At 45.9% G+C, this 21,106-nt stretch overlaps 1 protein-coding gene across 3 annotated transcripts in view; it reads right to left on the minus strand.

Annotated features, from left to right (window-relative positions):
• Positions 1 to 21,106, minus strand: part of ARMH3 (armadillo like helical domain containing 3) — a 120,866-nt gene that overhangs the window by 19,684 nt on the left and 80,076 nt on the right. For 2 of the 3 annotated variants that reach the window (XM_067000268.1, XM_048060432.2), the window contains exon 24: positions 12,835 to 12,913. The exons of the other annotated variant lie outside the window; for it this stretch is intronic. In XM_067000268.1, the coding sequence (XP_066856369.1) occupies positions 12,835 to 12,913 (79 nt within the window). The remainder of the gene's footprint in view (positions 1 to 12,834; positions 12,914 to 21,106) is intronic. 3 annotated transcript variants of the gene reach the window in all.

Consider the following 21,106-nt stretch of genomic DNA (forward strand, 5'->3'; position numbering starts at 1 on the left):
TAGAGACTGTCCAAAGCAATATAACGCAATGCACGCAATGATCTTTGAAACTGAAGGCTCAAATCCTGTGATTTTTTTTCCAGCATATTTTTGCATATGCAACCCATAAACCTGTGTCTTCCAAAAAGTTAGAGGAAGATGATATAAAAAAGCAATTAGATACAGTGCATACACAGCTCCTTATTGTTGCCAATTAATCAATTTATTTTGCTCACTGGTTAATTTCCTCTTACTACACAGCAGAGAACAACTGTGGGTCTGTTTTCCACGTTTCAAAGGGATTAGATGACGAGCAGAAGTCACTCGCTTACAAGGACTTAAGGGCTTCAGTTCAGAGATTAATAACTCAGCTGCTTTTTTGCCAGGTTTTAAAACCACTAATTTGTACTGCATCAGCTTGTAGTTTTATTTGCACGACTATTTTTGTTTTAATGGGAAAATTAAATCCTGCTCCTCCCAAATTGATGCTGCATTGCCCTCTCGATATTATTCTCACATCTGAAGTTTTGACTATATTTAAAGAGGATTTCATGCTTGCTTAGCAAATTCCTTAAGAAACAGCACCTAATACTAATACACAGAAGCGTGTGACTTTTCCTAACTAACCAGGCACATTTGTTGAGCAGCCCACTCAGGAATTCACCATCACCAGGAGGCAGGTTGGGTGGAAGCTTTGGAGCAGATTGCTCTGCGTCTCCATCTCGCATGGCAGAAAAGCTCTACAAGAACTGAGATTGCACACATTTGGTCACACGGTAACACACCGCTAAGGTGAGAAAAACCATCGGGTCCATTCCCACGTTGGGTTAACAAAGAACACTCTGGTGCCACACTTATCCTGCTGAGAAGCCAGGCACAGAAGCTGAAGGGGGACACACCTCTGCATTTAATGGGCTCCTGATCTCACAGTTCTGAGAACCACTCACAAGGGGGAGTTTCACTGAAACAGTGCTAAAATTTAACCCCAGCACTTCTCCATCTTCATCTGTGTGAATAAACCTAAGCAAGTTTGCTGGTTGAAAAATTCAGGTACTTTAAGGTGTTGGCCTTTGTTGTAAACCTACCATGGCCTGAGCGGGCCTTACTCAGGGAATACTCACTTCCATATGCTGTTTTAAGGACTGACTTGTGACTGTGCCTAGGGCTTCTGTTTGGTGCATTTTTATAAATGGTAATAAGTAGAGCTGTTCACTTGGTTTACTGCTTCTAGATGACAACTGCCAGCTACAATCAACTCAGGGAGAACAGGGGGATAGGCCTGGCAGCAGGCACAGGACGCGGCATCGTAGCAGCGCGAGATGGTTGTGCATTAGGAAAGCTGTCACAGTTCTTCCTTCTCATCTCTCTAAAACATGTCAAGGGCACTAATTAACAGGGTATCCAAGGCACACAAAGGCTAAGAAGAAAGAGGATGTCTCTAGTGGTCTGCCAAGGCCCAATCCCAAGATGACTATCAAGACTTTAGGAGCCCGCTGAACTCTCCCAGTCTCCAAAACTGTCTGATACTCAAAGATCACAAGAGCTGCAGAACTGAGGGAAAAAAGGGAAATAAAGTGACCTACTTTATATTCTGTCATCACATGCTGGCATTTTACGATTCCCTCCTTTTCAAAAGAGGCATATGTAAAGGAATCCTCTCAAACACGTGCTGTCAGCAGCGTGAGGGCATACAGCCCCCCACAGAAGAAACAAGGGCAGAATAAAACCCAGGCCAAATAATGTTGCCAGAACAACAATTCAATACCCAGACGAAAGGGAACAAACAGTAGGAGCTACACAGAGTAAGAGAAGCCCGTGGTCTGAAACGCCACTCGGCACTCCCCCAGAAGGCCTTACAACCTCTGCCGGGAAGCGGCACACAGCACCAGAACGGTCTGGTCACCTTTTTCCAACAGCAAGTAACAAAGGATAGGTGTGATCTTAAACACTTCACAGACAATTCCTGCAGCAGCTGTTCCCATCTCTGTAACAAGGAAGGGAGCAGAAGAATCTGCAGTTTGCACACACCTGGGCCCAACCATGTAAGATAACTGGCCATGAGGTGAGCACTCCTGGGTCCAGATTCACTTTTTAAACCACAGCCCTGTCGAGAGCTGGAAAGCAAGGCTTTCTGTGAGAGTACAGGCGGGTGATTTTCCTTTCATTTTTAAAGAGGAACGCTATCAAAATAAAATCCTCCCACTCCCAAAAACAGATTTAACTTCTGAAATGTTTGCATCATTTCTTTTTAAAAACAAAGTTCAGGATCGAACCAACCAGTCATTTTTCTTCAGGCACCTTGACCTGACCTTTTCCAAACACATCAGAGAAAAAGCTCTCCCTGACATACGTAAGCCAAGGCCATACCAAGTTATGAGCTCACATGAAAAGCACGGTGGCTTCAGTCCAGGTCTCCCTGCAGAGCAGTTACCTCCATCCGTGTTTCATTCAGGGGAAGGGCTTCCGGGTGAGGGTAAGGGACCGGGCTTTGCCTCAAGCTAACAATGCAGCTGAGACAAGACCACGAGTTGCTGGTTTGACTAAACAACTGCCTTCAGATGAGCAATTGGGACAGGCTGGTCAGCAGTCCCAGTACAGTGACCGACTTCTTTATGCTGAGAGGTTTGCTGTGACATTAACTGCCCAGCCCTAGCACCGAGTCCTAGTTCTGAAACATCGACATACTAACTAACGACAGATGCACTTTTAAGACTTAAGCAGTTCTGGTATATGATCCCTCTGGGCACCACTGAGAGCAGAAAGCTCAGCAAGAATTGGATGATGTGGGAAACTGTCATCAGCTGGAGAAATTAAGTTCACATCATGTTAATATTCTCCCCTGCAAAAAGTGTGTCATACGCTCAGGTGTCTGCGAAGAAGGCTGAGATGAGGCATTACAGAAGCTTTCTTTCTATTCTTCTGAAAAGGGGAGTTTTAGCTCAGCAACAGACCTAAGTTTCCTTTCTATACCTACAAAACAGCTTGTAGGTGGTACCCTAATTAAATAGGTCCATCACTTAAAATAGAAAAGCACATCCTCATAACTGAAGTAAAAATTAAGAGTCTGTAGTGAGATGCTTCCATCAAATCGTTGGCTTTCAGAAACGTTAGCTACTGCTTCAAAAACTCCTAGCAAAAAAGTCTGGAAGCAGAAAACAAGAGACAGACAGGAAGCCAAAGTTCCAGCATGACTACCTCGGCTCCCTCAGAAATCCCCATTTCTGCTTCTATCAGCTGGAAGATTGCTCCTGTCCTGGTGTTTCAAGATGTTACAAGTAGTTAATGCAAACGAAACATGGCCTAAAAGAAGTCAATAGCATAGCTCATCTACCTTTTTGAAGAAAAAGGGAAATGGACAAAAAACGACAGATGCAATCATGCAAAGCTCCATCTGGACCCATGTTTGGCGTTACGTCCCATTACATAAAATTACTATTTCACTGACACCACAGGGTGACAACAATAGGTAGCATTTCATGTGAGTTAGACAGATGTCTGACTCCAGCAAGCTACCTATATGACACAGCTGAGCAAAGGCTAGCACCTAGGTTTGGGGAGATGTATCAGATTTCTAGTGCAGGAGAGGAATGGAAAGGGAGACCGTCACTAGCCAGCTGAGCACGTTCTTCCTTTAAAAACTTGGAAGAAGGACTGCTGACAGAGAGAAATCCGAGGGTAGGCTCTGTGTAACCTCCATATTCACCTAACGATTGCTTCGTCCTGGGTATGGAATATTAATTTTGACAGAAGTAGGAGAAGGCTGTAAAGGACAATGCAATACCTAAATGAAACGACTGGTGTCTTAGCAAACCATTGCTCTAACTGCAAGTTTCGTGGGTACTTTCACTGCACGGATGTTGCTGAAGAAATATAACCAGTGTGAAGTTGGTAGCATTACCCAGAGAAACAGACTCACAGTATCATCATGATATTATATCTGGCTTTTCACTGTGTCAGAGGTGCTCAGAGAGCTCTAGGACAGCTCAGAACATGAGCAAAGTGGCTCGCTTTGGTCTGCAAAAGATTGTGCAGGCCTTCCTGAAGTCAAAGCCCCCAAAACAAGACAGCTAACCACATTACGCCAGCTTCCTTACCTAATCCCAGATGCTAAATCACATTGCCAGAAAGATGCCATATCCTTCTCTGTCATCGCATGTCACTGCAAGTGGATGTCATCTTGGAGGTACGACTGGTCACTAGTGGGAGAGGAGCTCACTCAAACCATCACAAGCGGGAGGAGAAGCACTCAAAAGAACCTCTCTGCTTCTACTGCACGTAATACACACTACAGCAGAGCCCCAACCCTGCATTTTCAGAGCAGTCAGGAAGTCCAAGAGTAAGAGTTCAACAGCATTTGACATGTGTTTTTATATCCACCTCAAAAACAGATGCTGTCTGCTGAATTACAATTGCTGAGGAAAATACACTTGGGAAACCAAGATGGGGTTTGTGCATAAATAAGCCTGAAGCACAAATTACCTTTAGTGGGTTCTGCACCCAGTAAGACTTCATGGCAAAGTTTCCAAGGAGGAGACTAGGGCATGGCAGGGGCTTCTGGAAACAAATGTTGTTAGATGTCAGTCTGCAAGAAACTACCCCGTTCTCCAAACGTTAAGGATATATCCGCAGAATTTCCATACTACTCCTACTGCCAGAGGTCATCCTAACAACTCCTTTACAACTAACACTCATGCAACTGTGACAACAGTTAATGTAAATGGAGGTTGTTGGGTTGCATCAGCTAATTTCAGAAATCCTAGGCATTTTCAGACAATGGTCCAGGCTGCTTCGTTAGCTTCTTATCTGAGAGGCTGGAATATACTTTTCCTGTTAGCACTTCTTGCTGCCAAGCAGTTTTTGATGGAGAACTTAAATCCACGGTTTGGAAAAAGTGGAAGAGGAATTCCTATGAACAGGTGCTGCGCAAAAGCAAACACAATGCTAAGAATTAATATCCTTCCACAGGCCTGCTCACGCCAGCAACAAGGCAGATGCTGCTGCTGAAACAGCATGTGCTGTTAGCAAGCCTTTGCTCCCCAGGAGCCTATTTGTGCCTTAACTGAGCCACAGGGGAATCCAAGCGCCCTCTGAAAACGGCAGTGGAATTGATTCATAGCCCCAGGCACCTGGCTGATGCAGAGCCATCTTCCCCAGTGCCATCTCTGGACATCCATCGTTCCCCTGCTTGTTGTCTTTGAATGACACATCTCAGCTCCCTGAGCAACTCTGCTGTCTGCCTCAGATCTCCCACGAACACAGAAAGAGCGACACACATCAGAAATGCCTCTTTCTCCTCTATTAAGAGGTTTGCCTCTGAGCTCCCTAATGCGGACAAGCAATTTGAACTTACTGTCTTAACATCCAAATGCCAAGCGTTAGAGAGCCAAAAGAACACATCTTCCAGCTGAGCAGAGCTCTGTTCAGGTGCAGCACCTTTTGGCTCAGCAGCGTTTACTCTCCTGCTCTGGGAGGCGGGGAGACTGCAAAGCTCTATTTGCTTCCCACTTCAAAATCAGAGCAATGACCCAATTTGTCACTTTGGGGAAACAGCTGCAGCTCCAGCTAGAGGATCCCGAGGAAGAAGACAAAGGCATCATCTGTTACAGCAGGATACTATCAGGGAGAACGGCGACTAGCAACCTCTGAATTTTATTTTAGGGGTTTTATCCTAAAGAAGCCCCAGAATGAGCGTGGCTGGCAGTCACGGCACAAAGCCTGTCCCCTTTTGCAAGAGGACAAGCTGACTCTGAGAAAGACAGACAGTGATGTGGCTATAACTGACACAGCAGGCTATAGCTGCCTCCTTTCAGGACTCCCAGGCAGAAAGATGACTGAGTGTAAGGAAGCTTAGGGTGGACCTTGGGACTAGGGTAACAAAGTACAGTGCTATAAATCCAGCTTTACAGAGAACGATGAAAGAGAAGTCTGCACGGTATCCATACGCGTTATGCACCTGGCAACATCCAGTGCCTATTGTTCCCGATTTCACAAGGGATTAAAAACCTCCTCAATCTCAAGTTTTACAAAATGCAAACTGAATTGCGGATTCTCACAAGCCAGCCGTTGACAGCTCCTCCTTTAATCGCAGATGTGGAAAGTTGTAATTTAATCTTTATAAATGCAGACTGTTTTGATCATTCTGTTGCAATCCCCGGTGGATGTCTCCGTGCCCCATACAGGCGCTTAGCGGTGACGGCAATCCGTAACACTGCTTGGCACCGAGCGCAGCAGCCTTTCCCAGCACACTGCCTGGCTCCCCAAGGGCTGCAGATCAGCTGCCCTTTCACACAGGAAGAAACGGGGCTCCTGGTTTTCTCAGGGCAGCACACAGGCAGCCAAGGAAGGAGTTCTGATCACAAACCTGCAGCCCCATCCTCTAGCTACCCACAGCCCCTTTTCCAGGCTTAGTTAAGTACTGCATATAAAACCAAAATCTAGCAGGAATCTGGGGACTGTTTTGTGAAACATACACTGGGGGTGCAGGACAAGCACTGGAACATGGATGGGGAGCTTATTGCAAAGTTATTCCTCCTGCTCTTGCTCAGCACGCTTCCAGCTGTGATTCAGGTTGAGCTCGTAACTCACATCCAGTGTTGCCTCTGCAGCCCAGCACAGAAACGTCACTAGCTCCGAGCGACTCTACCTTTCACAGCAAGCTTCAAGAGCCGCTCAGGAAGGCGGATGTTCTAGAACAAGTCCCCAGCATGCAGTGGTCTGCTGGCTACAGCAGTTTTCAGGCCCTTATCAGTCCTGGTGGTACTAGTGAGAGCCAGGCAAGGATGTGAAAAAAGCCACGAGAACTGAAGGCAAGTCTTGCTTCAAAGTTTAACGGGCTCATTTTGTTACCAGGCTGCACTTTGATGCAGTCCCTGATCTGCCCAAGGGGACAGCTCACAAAAATAATACGAAGCAAGATGTGCCTTAGCATTTGCAATGCACAAAGGGCAGGAAGACTCCTTTGTGCCAAGGCGAGCCAGGGTCACGCTGCCTCAGACAGAGAGGCCCAGAGCAGCTGATTGCCGTGAGTGGTAGCGGACAGGATGCTGGAGAACATTTATGTCAAGCCTGCAAGAGAAAGGAATTGAAGGGCTTCTCCTATTTCTTAGCTGAGATTTCTGTGACTGAATTAGGAATATGGTTACATCTCTCCATCAGCAAGTATCTCTTTTTAAAAACAAAGCCCTTCTTTTGTCCCTCTGATGGCCTACCACACTTGCTCCCCCACTCCAATGACGCACAGTTTATTGCATTCTGCATGTTAATAAAAGCCACTACACAGCACAAAGTCACTGCTCCCAAGTTCACCTCCAGCTTCAAATCTCCTTGCAGCAAAGCTGATCAGTCCTCGAAGCCTCTTCAGACCCATTCAGTCTGGCACACTGCATAAAGCAGTCTGAGGCATTAGCAAATTGTGGGGATAATTTCTGTGGGAAACCAAAATAAAAGAAAAAAAGAGAAAGATACCTAAATCAGAGAACCCCCAACAGCCAGGCAAACTGGTAATTTGCCAACTTCAGAAGACACAGAGGAAGTTCCACCTGAATATGAGAAAACACTTCTTTACTGTGAGGGTGACACAGCCCTGGAACAAGTTGCCCAGAGAGGTTGTGGAGTCTCCTCTGCAGATATTCAAAACCCGACTGGATGAGATGCTGTGCAAGTGGCTCTAGGTGATCCTGCTTGGCAGGGGCGTTGCACTAGATCTCCAGAGGTCCCCTCCAACCTCAACCATTTTGTGATCCTATATAGATCCTATATCCCTTTAAAAAAAAAGCTGGGATTCAAATTTCACCTGGTACAGCTCAGCTCTTTGGAGTTAAACAATAAAATCTGTTTCAAGCCATTAATCATGAGTAGATATCTGTAATGAGGCCACAAAACCCAACACCCCTGCCTAATTTGCAGAGATGTTAAGACTTTAAATTAAGGCTTTGCCTTGGTGACCCCTTAAGCTGGAGTTTCAGATACCTGCTGCTGTGTACAACATAGCACCAGCAAGCTTGATAGTTTCTACCCCAAAACTCATTGCATTTTGGAAGTGAAGTGTCGTTAGACCAACACCATTTAAAAGTATTTCTGGAGCCCTCACAACATGCTGCATTAAAATAAGAGATTAAGCGGAATTACTGTAGTAGTACTTCACACTGATGGTACTCAGCATTTTAAAAATATCAAGTACACACATGCCAACAGGCTTTTAACTCTTAACCCCACTGCCAGCAGTGCTAAAAAAGAACAAAGCACTTTGTATCTGCTAATGGTTTTGCTGCTAGTTATGGAAAACAGAACGAGTTGAATAAACTATGACGTCAATAGCTCAGGGTAAGAATACCTTTGGGCATCTAAATCCAATTGTGCCATTTTGTGACTCTGTGCAAGTCACTGACGGAGGCTGCCTGAGCTGCAATTTGGATTAGTGCCTTGCAGCCCCACCTGGTAACAAAAAGCCGTGAGGACTGGGGGGGGGACAAAAAAGGAGGGAGTGGGCAGAGGGACCATAGAACAGTTGGAGTATGACCTCAAAAAACCCTTTCCCTTTCCTTGAGATTGCCTGATCAAGCTGGATTGCAGCTACCCGAGCTATAAAGGTATTACAATGTGGAACGACCCAGGTATTATACTCATTTGTCACAATTTCAAAACCAATACCGTCATTTTGTTTTTCCATCACAATCTGTTCTGCCTCCTAGCACTTTCCATCTGCAGTTACCAGACTAATACACGCAGTACAGGTGTTCACAACTGTCTTTCACACTGAACTTGATGCCACCTCCCAACCTGAGGTACCGAGTGTCCCTGCTGTGGATGTGAAGAAAGAAGGACTTGTATTAGAAAAAGCACATAAATGTTCCTGACTATAGCAAGCATCATCAGTCCTGTGCCTGCCATCTCAAATACAGGACCCTTATAGAGGAGATCGTAGTGAGAACAAGTACCAAGGAGAAAGAGAGACGTCAGTGAGCAATTTTGCTACCTCACTCTCCAGCAAATTGGCACAAGACTTTCTTGGCATGCAAGGCACCACGAGACATTCCTGCTCTGAGGTGACTTCACCTACAAAAAAAGTACCAGGTCCCTCTCCTTCTACAGAAAAACTATGCTACATCACCATCGGGCAAAGATCTGCCTCCTTAAACACAGCTCGTCTTTCACCTCCAGAAGAGGCAGATGTGAGGCCCCGTCCAGCCCACTCACATCTTGCGTCCTCAGCCTGTTTGTCTGTATTTGTCCTTCTGGAGCAAATTCTCTGTTGCTGTTTTCTCACCGCCTTGAACTGCTTCTCTGCAACGGCTCCCGATGCGTTTTCCAGCAGAAGCATTTCAAATCAGATATAGCATGGAGAAAGTCTGCTGCCTGTAATGTATTAAGTACGAGGCAGCCCAGTCATCTGGAGAGTACAGATAAGCCTACGAATTCCTATCACAGAAGCCTATTCTGCCCTTTGACTCGAGAAGGGACCCAAGCATCTTTGAAGACCTGTGAATAATCGTTTACATGGAAGAGCTAAACCTACACAGGATTGGCCCTTCACTGCCAATCTTTTTGACTGTGCAGCATCCTTCATCTCCTTAAAGGACATGCAGACAGAAGCCAGAAGTGCTGAGAGGGAGAATGCCACATAAACAAAAAATTAATACTGAAGTCGGGTTTAACAAATCAGCAAGCGAAGGGAAGGGGCCAATAACTGGCTAAGACATTTTGTGCTTCACGGTGAGGGACTACAACAAGGTCAAAATAGCTAACAACTGGGAACGATTAGGAGTTTGCTTTGGCAAGCAGACCCTTTACAGATGGGCACTAGCAGGGCTGGCATGGTGTTTCTACCATGAGGTGGATCAAAGTCAAACCCCTGGCATCAGCTCACTCCTGGGAATCTCCCACCCTCTGCTCAAGAGAGTACGGAAAGAAAAAAGGCCTTCTTCCCAGTATTTCTGATCCAAAAACTGAATAAACCACAAAATAGTCAGCAAAGCAGTGTCACGAAGTCTTGGGAATATACTTGTCTAGAGCACAGATGGGTGCAGTCAAACTACAATTCCTGGAGATCTACAGGACTGAAAATGTGCAGCGGTAGGACCTCATTAACAACCTATCCTCAGAACAGTCCCATGTCTGTAATTTTCAAGGGTCTATGAAACCCCTCAGCACGTAATAATGTTAACATTAATGCTTATAAATAAAAAAAAGAGAAAGCACTTAAATGACAGACTGAGAATGGTAATAAATGGACATCGGCGATTAACAAGGTAATAAAATCTTCAATAGGATTAGGAAAAGAACAAGATGGAGCAAAACCTCTTTCAGCTGATTACTTAGCTACTTTTAAGGATATTAAAAATAAAATTAAAAAGTTAATCTAATACATGAGCAGGGTGCCAGAACAGTCAGGACACAGCAAGTTTCATACAAGTTCAAGTATGAGCCTGTAAGCTCCGTAGGTTCCAGTGAACTGGAAGCAACTCAGAGCATCTGGAAAATCCCCCTCTGGTAGAGGAATGTCAAGCCATGCCTGCTTGATTAATAGGAGATCCTCAGATACCACAGAGGAGTACAAGCAGCCATATGAAAATCTAGCCAAAGATGAGTTTCTTGGCTCAGAAAGAAAACTTCATTAAAAGAAAAGTTTGGTCCTCATAATTGCAAAAACAAGTGTCCTTAATTGCAAAGACAAGTGTTGTCAGGGAAAGAAGTGTTAGTCTCCTGAAACTAGCCAAATAACTCAAAGGAGCAAATGACCAGTCCCAAATGCAGTGGATACACAAGTTGTACAATTACATTTTAAATGTCAGCATTAAATGTTTTTATGTGGTACACTTCAGAAAACAGGATCGGAAAGAAGGATGGATTTTGTGTAGAAAATATTTACGGAGAGAAGAGGGAAGGGGAATCAAACGAATACAGACAAAGACAAAAGGTAGAGCTGGAAGGAAAAAAAAGAGACTGCAATGGCCAAAAGGTGAGCTTGACCCTCCCACCCCGTGCCGAACCACTAACACTGCATGAAAACAATGAATTCAGTTTGTTGAACAAGCCTGACCCTGACCCCAGCCACCCACCTTTACTAGTCATGTACTTCCCATGGGGGCTTTCTGGAGGGGAAACCAGAGCCCCAAACCCAGACCTGAGTTCACTGGCCAGCTAGATGTAGAGGTGAGTCTTCTGTCACTCTGCTGCTGGTGCAGCAAATTGCAGAGAGCTGACTAACCACCCTCCCTGAGATCACACAGTCCCTTCTCCAGTGACATCTCTGTTATTCCTCTGCAGTTCACCAGGGCCTATTATTGTTTTGCTTTGTTTGATGTTCTCCCTACATTGAGAGAGCTCATGAAGGGAGAAAAAAAGGAGAAATATGTCTTTCAACTTCCTAATCATCTTCCTCAAAATGCTCCGTGCATCAGCACTGATTTCATTATCTGCCTGCTGCTACAGATTTTATTTAAAGAATAACACAGGGAAGAAAGGATTTAACTTGACCTCCCTGAACTGCTGGGGGATGAAAACTATGCAGAGCTGACAGTGAAAAGCGCATTTCCTTTCGCAGTCTAACCTAAACACTACGCAAAATTCCTCTCTACCCAAGTTCCCATTTAAATTGGGCTATCAAAGGCTTTTTTTAGAGGCCTGGGTCGATGCAATCAGTATAGCATCAATGAACAAGGATTTATAACAGGAGCCATCACAAAGCATAGCTGGGGGTACAGGGACTCTCAGAGGCAGAACAATACAGAAAAATTGAGTAAATTAAAACCAGTGTTCTTCTAGCCAGCTATATTAAGAAGAGAATAAAAAAAGCAGTAGGGTCTGTATTTTTTTCCACCACATTAGTACAGCATTCAACCTGAGACTTTGGGGTTTTACTCGTTTCAGATCAAGTACAATAATAAATGGAAAGGTTAGTGGGAAGCATGGGAGAATATCAGCAAGTAATGATGAAAAGTATCCTGGACAGGGGATGAAAGAGAGGGAGAAAAACTAGTTGTAGAGTAAGATGTGGTCAGGACCTTTTAACAGACACAAGCACAAGGACCCCATCAGTGGAAGCAGCAATCCAAGGCGACTCCAAGGAGGTCTGTCCTAGACTGCTTACACGACTTCTGCTCCAGAAGGTCCAGGGGTGCTGACACACCTGCGTCTTGCCCAAGTGGCATGGCAACTCTGTATTTTCTCTACCACCAGCTCCTGTAGTCATTCACCTCTCCAAGAGTGATTAACATACAATCCAAATATTTTATTTTGGGAAATAGGCCACCTCTTCCCTTCCCGAGACCATGCACAGCAGCCTATTTTCAAGAAGCCACATTTCCACATTTACGCAATACAGGTAGGACACGAAGAGAGGAAACCAGGCCAAATTAAGGAAGGGAAACCTAACCCTCTCACCTTCTTTATTTAAACCTCCTGTCTTCCGAAAATCCACCTAAAACAACTGTTCAGGACACTGAATTCAATTATCCTAGAACATTTCCACCAACTGTTGCTCAAGTTCTAATTGCCCGATACGACAGCAAATGTCCAACACCTCTTTGACAAGTAAATTCACTGCCGAAAGCTTCCTGTCTCCTTCTAAACACCAGGATTCTCAGTCTCTAACCACACTTGCTGACAGTGCTGCATATTTTCATCATTTTTACCTTTCCTCCTGCATTTGCAGGACCAAGGTGTCTGCACGTGATAGTAAAATCACTTAAGGCCTTGTTTGTCCTCCTCTCACCCATACCTGAACAAGGAACAAGAGTTCTACCTCCACCCCCCATGCTACCGCACATCATCAGCCCCGCTGAGCACAAGGTACTCTGAAATACCTGTATTCCAGAGGTCAAAGCGAAAAGAGAGGTTGTCATACGCCTGGCTTACCTGATCCTCGGAGAGCTGCGATATGTGATTCACTGCAGCGTAAGACTCTATCTTCGGGTTGAAGTGATTGATGATGGCTCTGAAACAAAGAAGGGAAATTTTCACAGGTCTCTGGAACAGCGTAGGGATGCAGCAGAAACTCCTCGTCAACCTGAGCCAGTGCACTTGGAGCCACGGTCCTCCAAGAAGCCCTCGACACACGATACTGCTTGCTCCGCTGAAGGTAAACTCCCCACTGAGAGCCCTGTGCTGATTCAGTCACACGCTCATTGGAAAATGCAAACGCAGGCACTGCCCCGTGCCTGGGTCCGTTTGTCCCAGCACATACAAGGCTGGGCTCGTGGCTCTGGCAAGGGGAGTCACTGCCTGCTGGGACCAGCCTGCAAACTGCCCAGTTCCAGCAAAGAGACAGCAAAACCGGACATTGCTGCCCCATCCTGCTTGGGAACTTTATCTCTTGATCCTGTCCAAAACTGGCATTGCCTGAAGTCTTGCTCTATGTAAACTTACTGCCTGAAGTGTTGGAGCTGGTGGCTTTTTGCTGTTGATTTCCACTCTGCTTTGAAGCGCTGTAGTCAGCTCGTACTTGTGGTCATCCATCACTGCAGCCACTACTTTGACTACCACAGTGACTTCAGACCTCAGTCCCAATTTAGGTCACTAGCAATAACTCATGCCAGTGTCCCAAACACAGCAGCAGCATGCTGATCAGTCCCACTCCTCTGCCTGGTATCTCTGACTGCAGCAACGTACCACCCCAATTCCCTTCCAGGTGGATCTAGAGGCAGGTGTGAGAAATCCAAACGAAAAGTGAAATATGAAAAAAAAATAAATAAACCCATCTGCAGCAAGAATATTTCCTCAGACTCCCCTCTGCTTTTCAGGTGCATCTGAGAAGACAAACGGCAAGACTTGCAAGCCTTCCCATGCTAGGTTTTGCAACTGGCCTGGCTGGGACTTTACTCGTGAGACCCAGTGCCGAGGTAAAGGCTCGTGATGGGAACAGCCCACATCAGTGCTCAGCACAGATGTGTGCTGATGGTGCCTGGAGAACACTTGCCTGGCCAAATTACATCGCAGCAGCAGTCGGGACTTTCACTCTCATGTTCATCAGCATGAAAATTCACTCCAGCTCCCTCTGTTGCACTCTAATGGGTTCCCTCCTCCCCACTCCTCCCCCTGCCAGAAAGGCTTTCAGCTACTTTCTCAAAACCTCATCAGAGCTAAGAGCTGGTGACTGAGCTCAGGAGTAAGTGATGTTGGAGCCGGGTGGATATTTAGAGCTGGTGGAAAGAAAACCAGCCTGGACGCATCCTCACCTCTTCAAATACACAGATAAAGATTAATGGGCGGGGGGAATAAGGAGGGGAGGATGAAAGGAGGGAAAATAAAAGCAACAACAGAACGTGCAGGTTCCTTGCAGCATTCCCAGCCGCACATATTATCAACACAAGTCTAGTCCATGCACAGGGCAGACACCCCCTATGGCTACTCCTACAGCACCAGGACATGCTCAGCACAGGGGGGTTTCTGTTGTCTCGCTAGCCTTGGCAGTTACATCAGTAAAACCAACCCAGGAGGGCCCCTGCCAAGCTCCCCGTACCCTTCCTCCCTCCAGAGGAGAGCAAAGAGGCAGGTAGAGACGTTCCCAGCCTCTTCCTGTCTCAGTTTGACAAGAAAAGCAGCTCCTGTGAGTCACAACCACACTCTCCATTACCCAGCCTCGTGAACGCTGTGGCTTTCAAGTTGCATGTTTCACGCCTGGCTGGAGTCATATTTATACTCCTACAGGACACACTACAATCTATTGGGAAAAAAAAAATGGGAACACAGACTTAAAACAACTTAACTTCTGGCTTGACAGAAGGTTTGGCAGCTCGGCGGGGTTCAGTGCACTCACACGGTTCCAACATTTACCAGGGAACAGATTTAGCATTCATTTGTATCCAACTGCTGTGAAGCACTCCAACACGGGCCGCCTGCTCCCAAGTCCCTGCTCGGATGTGAGCTAGCGGAGCGGCACCTGCAATCACAGCTGGGACTCGCCCAGGGAAAGCAAAGCCAGCAGCCAGCTGCCAGCGCAGTAAGAATCAACAGACATTAAAGGGGAGAAGGAATTCAAGCCTCCTTCCTCTTTTCCCTAAAGGCAAATGGACAACTCCTCAGCAACTAGAGGAAGAAGTTGAGCCATTTAATTTGTTTCTCCTCCGCTGAGAACACCTTCCCAAGGCGACTTTCTGCAGAGCTGTTTTCCCGAACCTGCAGGCAGCCTGGGGAAGAGGAGCACGAAGGGCTTGGATCCAGCCCTGGCTCTGTGCAGCCAGGTTCTCCCTGCCGAGCACACCCTACCGAGGCCAGGCTCCGCGCACGGCACAGCTCCTCACACCTGCTACGAGAAATGCCACCCTTACGCAGCCCCTGCGGCAACGGGGCCGTTCTGCACCAACGACTCGGATATGCCTCCGCTACTCCTCCGCTACTCCTCCGGCTTTTGAAACCCACACTGTCCCTGGGGCATACTCTGAGGCAACTGGCCCCCTGGGCTGCCGAGAACCAGCTGGAATTTCACTTTACAAAAGCTGCTGCTCCACAGGCGTGTGCTCCTGGAAACAACGGGGGACTGTAGCTTTTAAGCACAGTCTCCCCCTTACGGACAATAGAACAGCAGCTTTGCTGTCATTAGTTCACACGCCAGCACGTAACAGCTGAGCCTTGGCAGCGTTTTATTTTTATACCGCGATTGCCTTGATTATTGGGATATCAGCCAGTACACGGTACCTTTGGGGAGAGGGAAAGGAGTGGTTAAAGCTCTTCTAAAAGGTTTCTGATGGGCTGTGCGCTGAGATTTCTGTATCGACCATGAAGGAAAAAAAAGAAAAGCCTTGTTTGGCGTTCATGGAACACAAGCATCTTCAACACGTCTGAACAGCAAGGAAATGGTAAAACGTCAGCTGAAAGACAAAACATTGCAGTGCCTCACCTAGTCTTTGCCAGCATACACGCTTATTTCCACACCGCAAAGTCTCCTGGAGGGGCTGGCTGCCATTTGTCGTACAAATTTCAAAGGGCTTTTGGGACATCAGTTTCTAGGGACCAGAAATCTCAGCAGCTCTGTAGAGGTGTCACTTTAACAACACTGCCTCCTCCGACAGGCTCACACTTCAGCAGTCTACTAGCAGCAGAGGAGACTGTCACTGGACAAGGGAAGGAATTTTAACAGGCAGAAGGTGAAACAACAGTTCAGGAGCCATAAAAACCCAGTGGTTTGCCTCGAGGTCGACGCTTAGTGCTCTGAGGTGGACCACAAGTGATCTCCACTTTCTTTATTCCTCGATCTCCCCGTGAGAATCGTTCGCACAACAGCCGTGCCAGTGCTCTCACAAAAACACATCCTCATCACTTCATGCAACTCGTAGGGAGCAAGCTACCTAGATACCATGGTGCCAGAAGGCATGCAGAGACACAAATGAACCTGTATTTTTTTTTTAAGGCTGTACAACATAGGACACTTACATTTATTTATATATACATTACGTATTTACTTTCTGCATTTATTTCTTCGGAAAGAAGGGAAGGATTGCAGGAAAAAATATGACGTGTTCTGCCCTGATTTCGGAACCTAAATGCCAATGAATCATTCGTTTGCACTAGTTGGATTAATCACGTTATTAGATGGTACAAGTGGGTCCCACTGTCACTATAAAAAATACATTGGTAGGAAGCCCCTGTTCCAAAGAGCTACTGGTCTCAAATGTAAGAGGAGAGGGAAAGCTCAGAAACAGAGCAAAAAGCGCAGTGGCAAAGAAAACGTAATGGCACAGTTTTTACTGGGGAGCATGAAATATTTCACTTAGAAATAAAGTCAGGTTTAAAAACAAGAAGAAAGAATACTGAAGGAAGAAGCACAAAGAGGGAAAAGGAGATAAATAGGATCAAGGAAAGCAGAGGTGAAAAGACTGCAGGACAGAGATGATCAGAGCAATATCAGCCGATCACAGGGCAGCCTGTCCCCAGCAAATGACGGAACTCTGACAACCAAAGGCTTCTACTTCGGCTGCTTGAGGCAGCTACAATTGGCCAGTCTTGAACTGACTGCTATTAGCCTTTTCTCCATTAAAAATGGATGGGTTGGAAGGTGAGAAGTGGGGGAACCATCATGTGGGCCTTATTTTTTTTTTTCTTCCTCAAGAAACGGGGACATTCCCGACTGCAGCTCTCACCCTGAGGTACAGTGTAAGAAGATATACCTCTAGTGAGCTGCATTCTCACCCCTCGCTGTCTTCACTCCTACAGGGCTTGCTTTTGCACTGGCAACAGCAGCTCTCCAGCCAGTAAAACATTAAAAATTGTTGGTCTGGGTGGTGTCACTCCTCAATAAGCAGAAACGACCAGTGCTGCCCTTCAGAGGGGCTCAGGGTAAAAACACTGAGGAACAAATTGTGAAGATGCAGTGTGTGCTGATAGCAATGGGCTCCTGTGAAAACTGATGTGACATGCATGGAAAGAAGAGATTTAATTGATTCCTCAATCTGATTTGCCACTAGTTGTAACAACACACGTACGAAGCAAAAGCACACCAGCACCACTAAGCCACTGGTCCCCAACTCCAAGCACCTTCAAGTCCATGTGCACCCACAGTGGCAAGCAACAGCACCCTGCCCGCCTTCACCTCGTGACAAGCTGGTCTGGGTCCAATGTGCAGGGAAAGCAAAATCACTATGCTCAGGCAGGCAGTGCTTCTGCACGTCTTCTCTGACCTCCAAACTCTCCCCATCAAGCTATTGCAGATGAGCTGTCTAATACCCACTCCTGCTTGACGGCAGCTACATTTCCAGAGTCCCACAAGACAACGCTGTCCTGTCGTCCTGAGCAGTGAAATTAAGCACCCGAGAGGTGCTGGAAAGTAGGCTAAGGGAGGAACAGGAAGGTTGCAAAGCTCATTTTGGAGATGGAAGTGCTGAGCTTTCATTCACTGCACGAACCTGGTCTTTGCTCCTGCTTTGCTGGCCCAGTATGCAGAGCCTGTCATAAAGCATTCTTGTGTACACCTGAATGTACACCTAGATGTTTCTTGTACAAGAAAGGTAGCACCATAAGCTCATTTCTTCCTGCATCCTGTTACAGTGGAAAAGAGAAGAAACAACACTTAGGTGGTATTTAGAATTCACAAGAAATCAAGGATGATTTTATATCCATTTACACCCATCTGTCTTCTCAACCGAAGGCTCACGGCAGCACAGTGCACGGGGCAAGAAAGCAGAATGCAGGGCAAAGGCAGCCAGTTAACTTGTCCTCTGCAATAAAAACTGACTGCTTCTGAGATGGACAAAAACTCCAGCGTGCACTAAGCTCATACCACCACGATGAGGGCTGGGAAGAGGCAGAAGCAGGAAGGGGCATAACAGTCTTCCATAACACTCCACTTTATCAAGCTGCTTCACTACAAAAGGGAGACCCAAGATACAGTGGTTATTGTTCAGGAACAGGAATCAAGAAACAACAATTTCTTTCAGACTTGCAAAGACAGATTCCTCACCCTCTTACGTGCCTTAGCTTCTCCCTGTATGAAATGTATGACCAATCACCCCCATAAGATGACAAGGGCTCAGTGTTTTACTATGCAATATGCTGCAAACTGCTCAGGCACAAGGCAGCAAGTAAATTACACCCAGAGACCAAAACGAAGCAACCCCTTATCCTCTTGCCCCGTTCATGCCATCGAGACCACAGTTGCCGGAGACCTGTGCAACATCTCCCAGCCACAAGCCTGCCTTCCTGCAGCGAGCTACAGCTCAGCAAGCTGCTGTTTGGGGCAAGGATCCTGCTGGCACTGCTCTCTCATGCACTCCCAGCACCCAAGGCAGTAAAAACCCCATCTGTTCAGTGCCTGCAACAATTAGATTGAGTTACTCGGTACGTATAGCTCCACCTGGCAGGAGGTGAGACGGCTTACATTATTTTATCATGTGTCCATGAGGCATCGCTATAAAGTACACATACCTGCCATACGTAAGCTGTGTGCACCAATTAAACCCAAGCAAACCCCCTGGAATGGTTCACTAAGTTCTTCCAACTGCTGCAGTTTAACTCCAGTCTGTTAAATTTCTTCTGCTCCTACACTTTAATGAGTACTGACATTAAGCTGAAAGTCCACAACTCACAGGGGGAGGCATCTTCCAGACACAGTAACAAACCGTGGGGAAGAATCCAAGACAAAAAGAATATTTTAGTCAAAAGCAGTTACTTTACAGTTTACAGAAAACATTTGAGTCAGCACTTCTGTAATTTCACAGCAAGAATAAGCCCACTACACCTATTCAATTCTGCCATACTGCAACCTATTGATTGTGATGACAGGCTCCGTGGTAGAGGGAGATGCATGGTCTATTTATTTAATAAGGAGGGGACTCAAGAGTGCACACTTGCCAGCTGAGCTTCTACCAGTTCCCTGCATTGTTTTACCAAGCCCTGTTCTGCAAGGAAAGAAGTAGAGGATGTGCTTTTTGACCCCGCATGCAGCTCTGCGGTGCATCTTTCCACTGCTTGCTGGATACTAACCTGATATCCTTAGAGCAGGACGTGCTGACTTCCTCTTCTTACAGTTCACACCCATGCATTTAAGCCAAGCAAACCAAATACCTCCACCCTCATGCTTAAACCACTTCTGCTTTGGCTTCTTTTCTAAGGAAGTCTTCATGGGTGAGCAGATAACTCTTTTGGGATGGTTGTGGTGCCTCACTAGGAAACACAACTCAGGGAATTTATCAAGTCCTATTTCTGCAGAAAGCGCACTGCTGGAATCATTCTTGCAAGACTCTCCCAGGTGTACTCACAGCTCAATCATAGCCTTGATGCATTTCTGTTCCCTTTTCCAAATAAGCAGGCATCAGAATTCCTAAGTATACATAACCAATGGCACTGCTAGTTCATAGGAATGACAAAGTAGAAAATACTGCCTACAAATTGGGAGTGAAAAAGTGTCCACTGAAGTACAGGGCACTAACCGGATCTGTGCTCCCACCCCTCTGCTGCTCTGTCACTGACTGGTCTTCTACAACAAAGCTATGACTTGGTAAGCAATAAATTTGTCTTGATCGTATCATTTATAAGAGAAATCAAATGACACAGTATGACACATTTCGTTGCTCTGAAACAACTGGCTACCAGTGATGAGACCACGGTGATTTCTTACTTTGACCAAAGTAAAGGCATTAAAAACTAATCCCCCATTACTCCTGAATTCCCAAGAGCAGAACTCAGCTTGCACCTGCTCACCCCTATGAGCAGAACTGGTGCTGTTTGACAGAATACAGAAACTTCAGAATCATAAAAACAGTCCTCTGGTCTTAGGCTGCTGGGCACTGACACAGTCTAGCAGCATGGTCAAGATGTGAGAGCTGCCCACGCCAGGCTGGATTGCTTGCCACTGTATGGGATGTTTAAGCATAAACAGCACAATGTCTATTCTTCCACAGTTGTCTTACCAATTCTGAATTTTCGAACAAATTCTAAAATAAGAAGCTTTCTAAAGAGAGCTTCTCGATATATGCTTTTAGAAGGTGCCTTCTTCCCTAGGGCTCTGGTCCTGCCTCAGTATCTGCATAAATTCATAACAAATAATATTAATATAGAAGTGCCTTTTTCAGATTCTAATCAACCTTTTCTGCAGCACGTCCCCCAGTCCTCATATCTCATTATATATATCCATTTGTTCAGACAAAATTCCTCAGATGTGCCAAGCAAGCAGAAAATACAGTCCATGAACCGAGTAAGTGGTTGGTCTTAGTATTTAAGCAGCCTTTGACGTAAACAATGCAATAATCTGTAGTAGCTAGCTGTTTTAGAGCAATGAAAAATAACATCTCAATACCATGTAGAGCCCTTCAGCCATAATTCCCTCCTGTATAATGCAACCTGCTCTCCAAAACAGAGAACAAGATATGAAAAAATGAAGAAACGGTTAAGTCCAGGACAAGATATGAAGAAACACTTCAGACCAGAAGGTAGAAAAAAAATCAGTCCAGAAGGTGAAAAGAAAAAAAGAAGGGTGATTTTCACAGTGATTTATCAGACAGATTCGCAGAGCCACGTTCTCTGGCGAGGACCACAAGGAAAGAACTTTTGGCAAATATTTATTCTCAACCACCACTATAAGTGGGTCAGCATCTACTCGTTGGTTAATAATTCACATTACAGATTCCATCCAAGCCTCCCGAGACACAATACATTACAGAACCTCAAGTGGGATAAAAGCAACTTAAAATATTTCAGT

The sequence above is a fragment of the Anser cygnoides genome, chromosome 7 (assembly GCF_040182565.1).
Source record: "Anser cygnoides isolate HZ-2024a breed goose chromosome 7, Taihu_goose_T2T_genome, whole genome shotgun sequence".
Taxonomy (NCBI): Eukaryota; Metazoa; Chordata; class Aves; order Anseriformes; family Anatidae; genus Anser; species Anser cygnoides.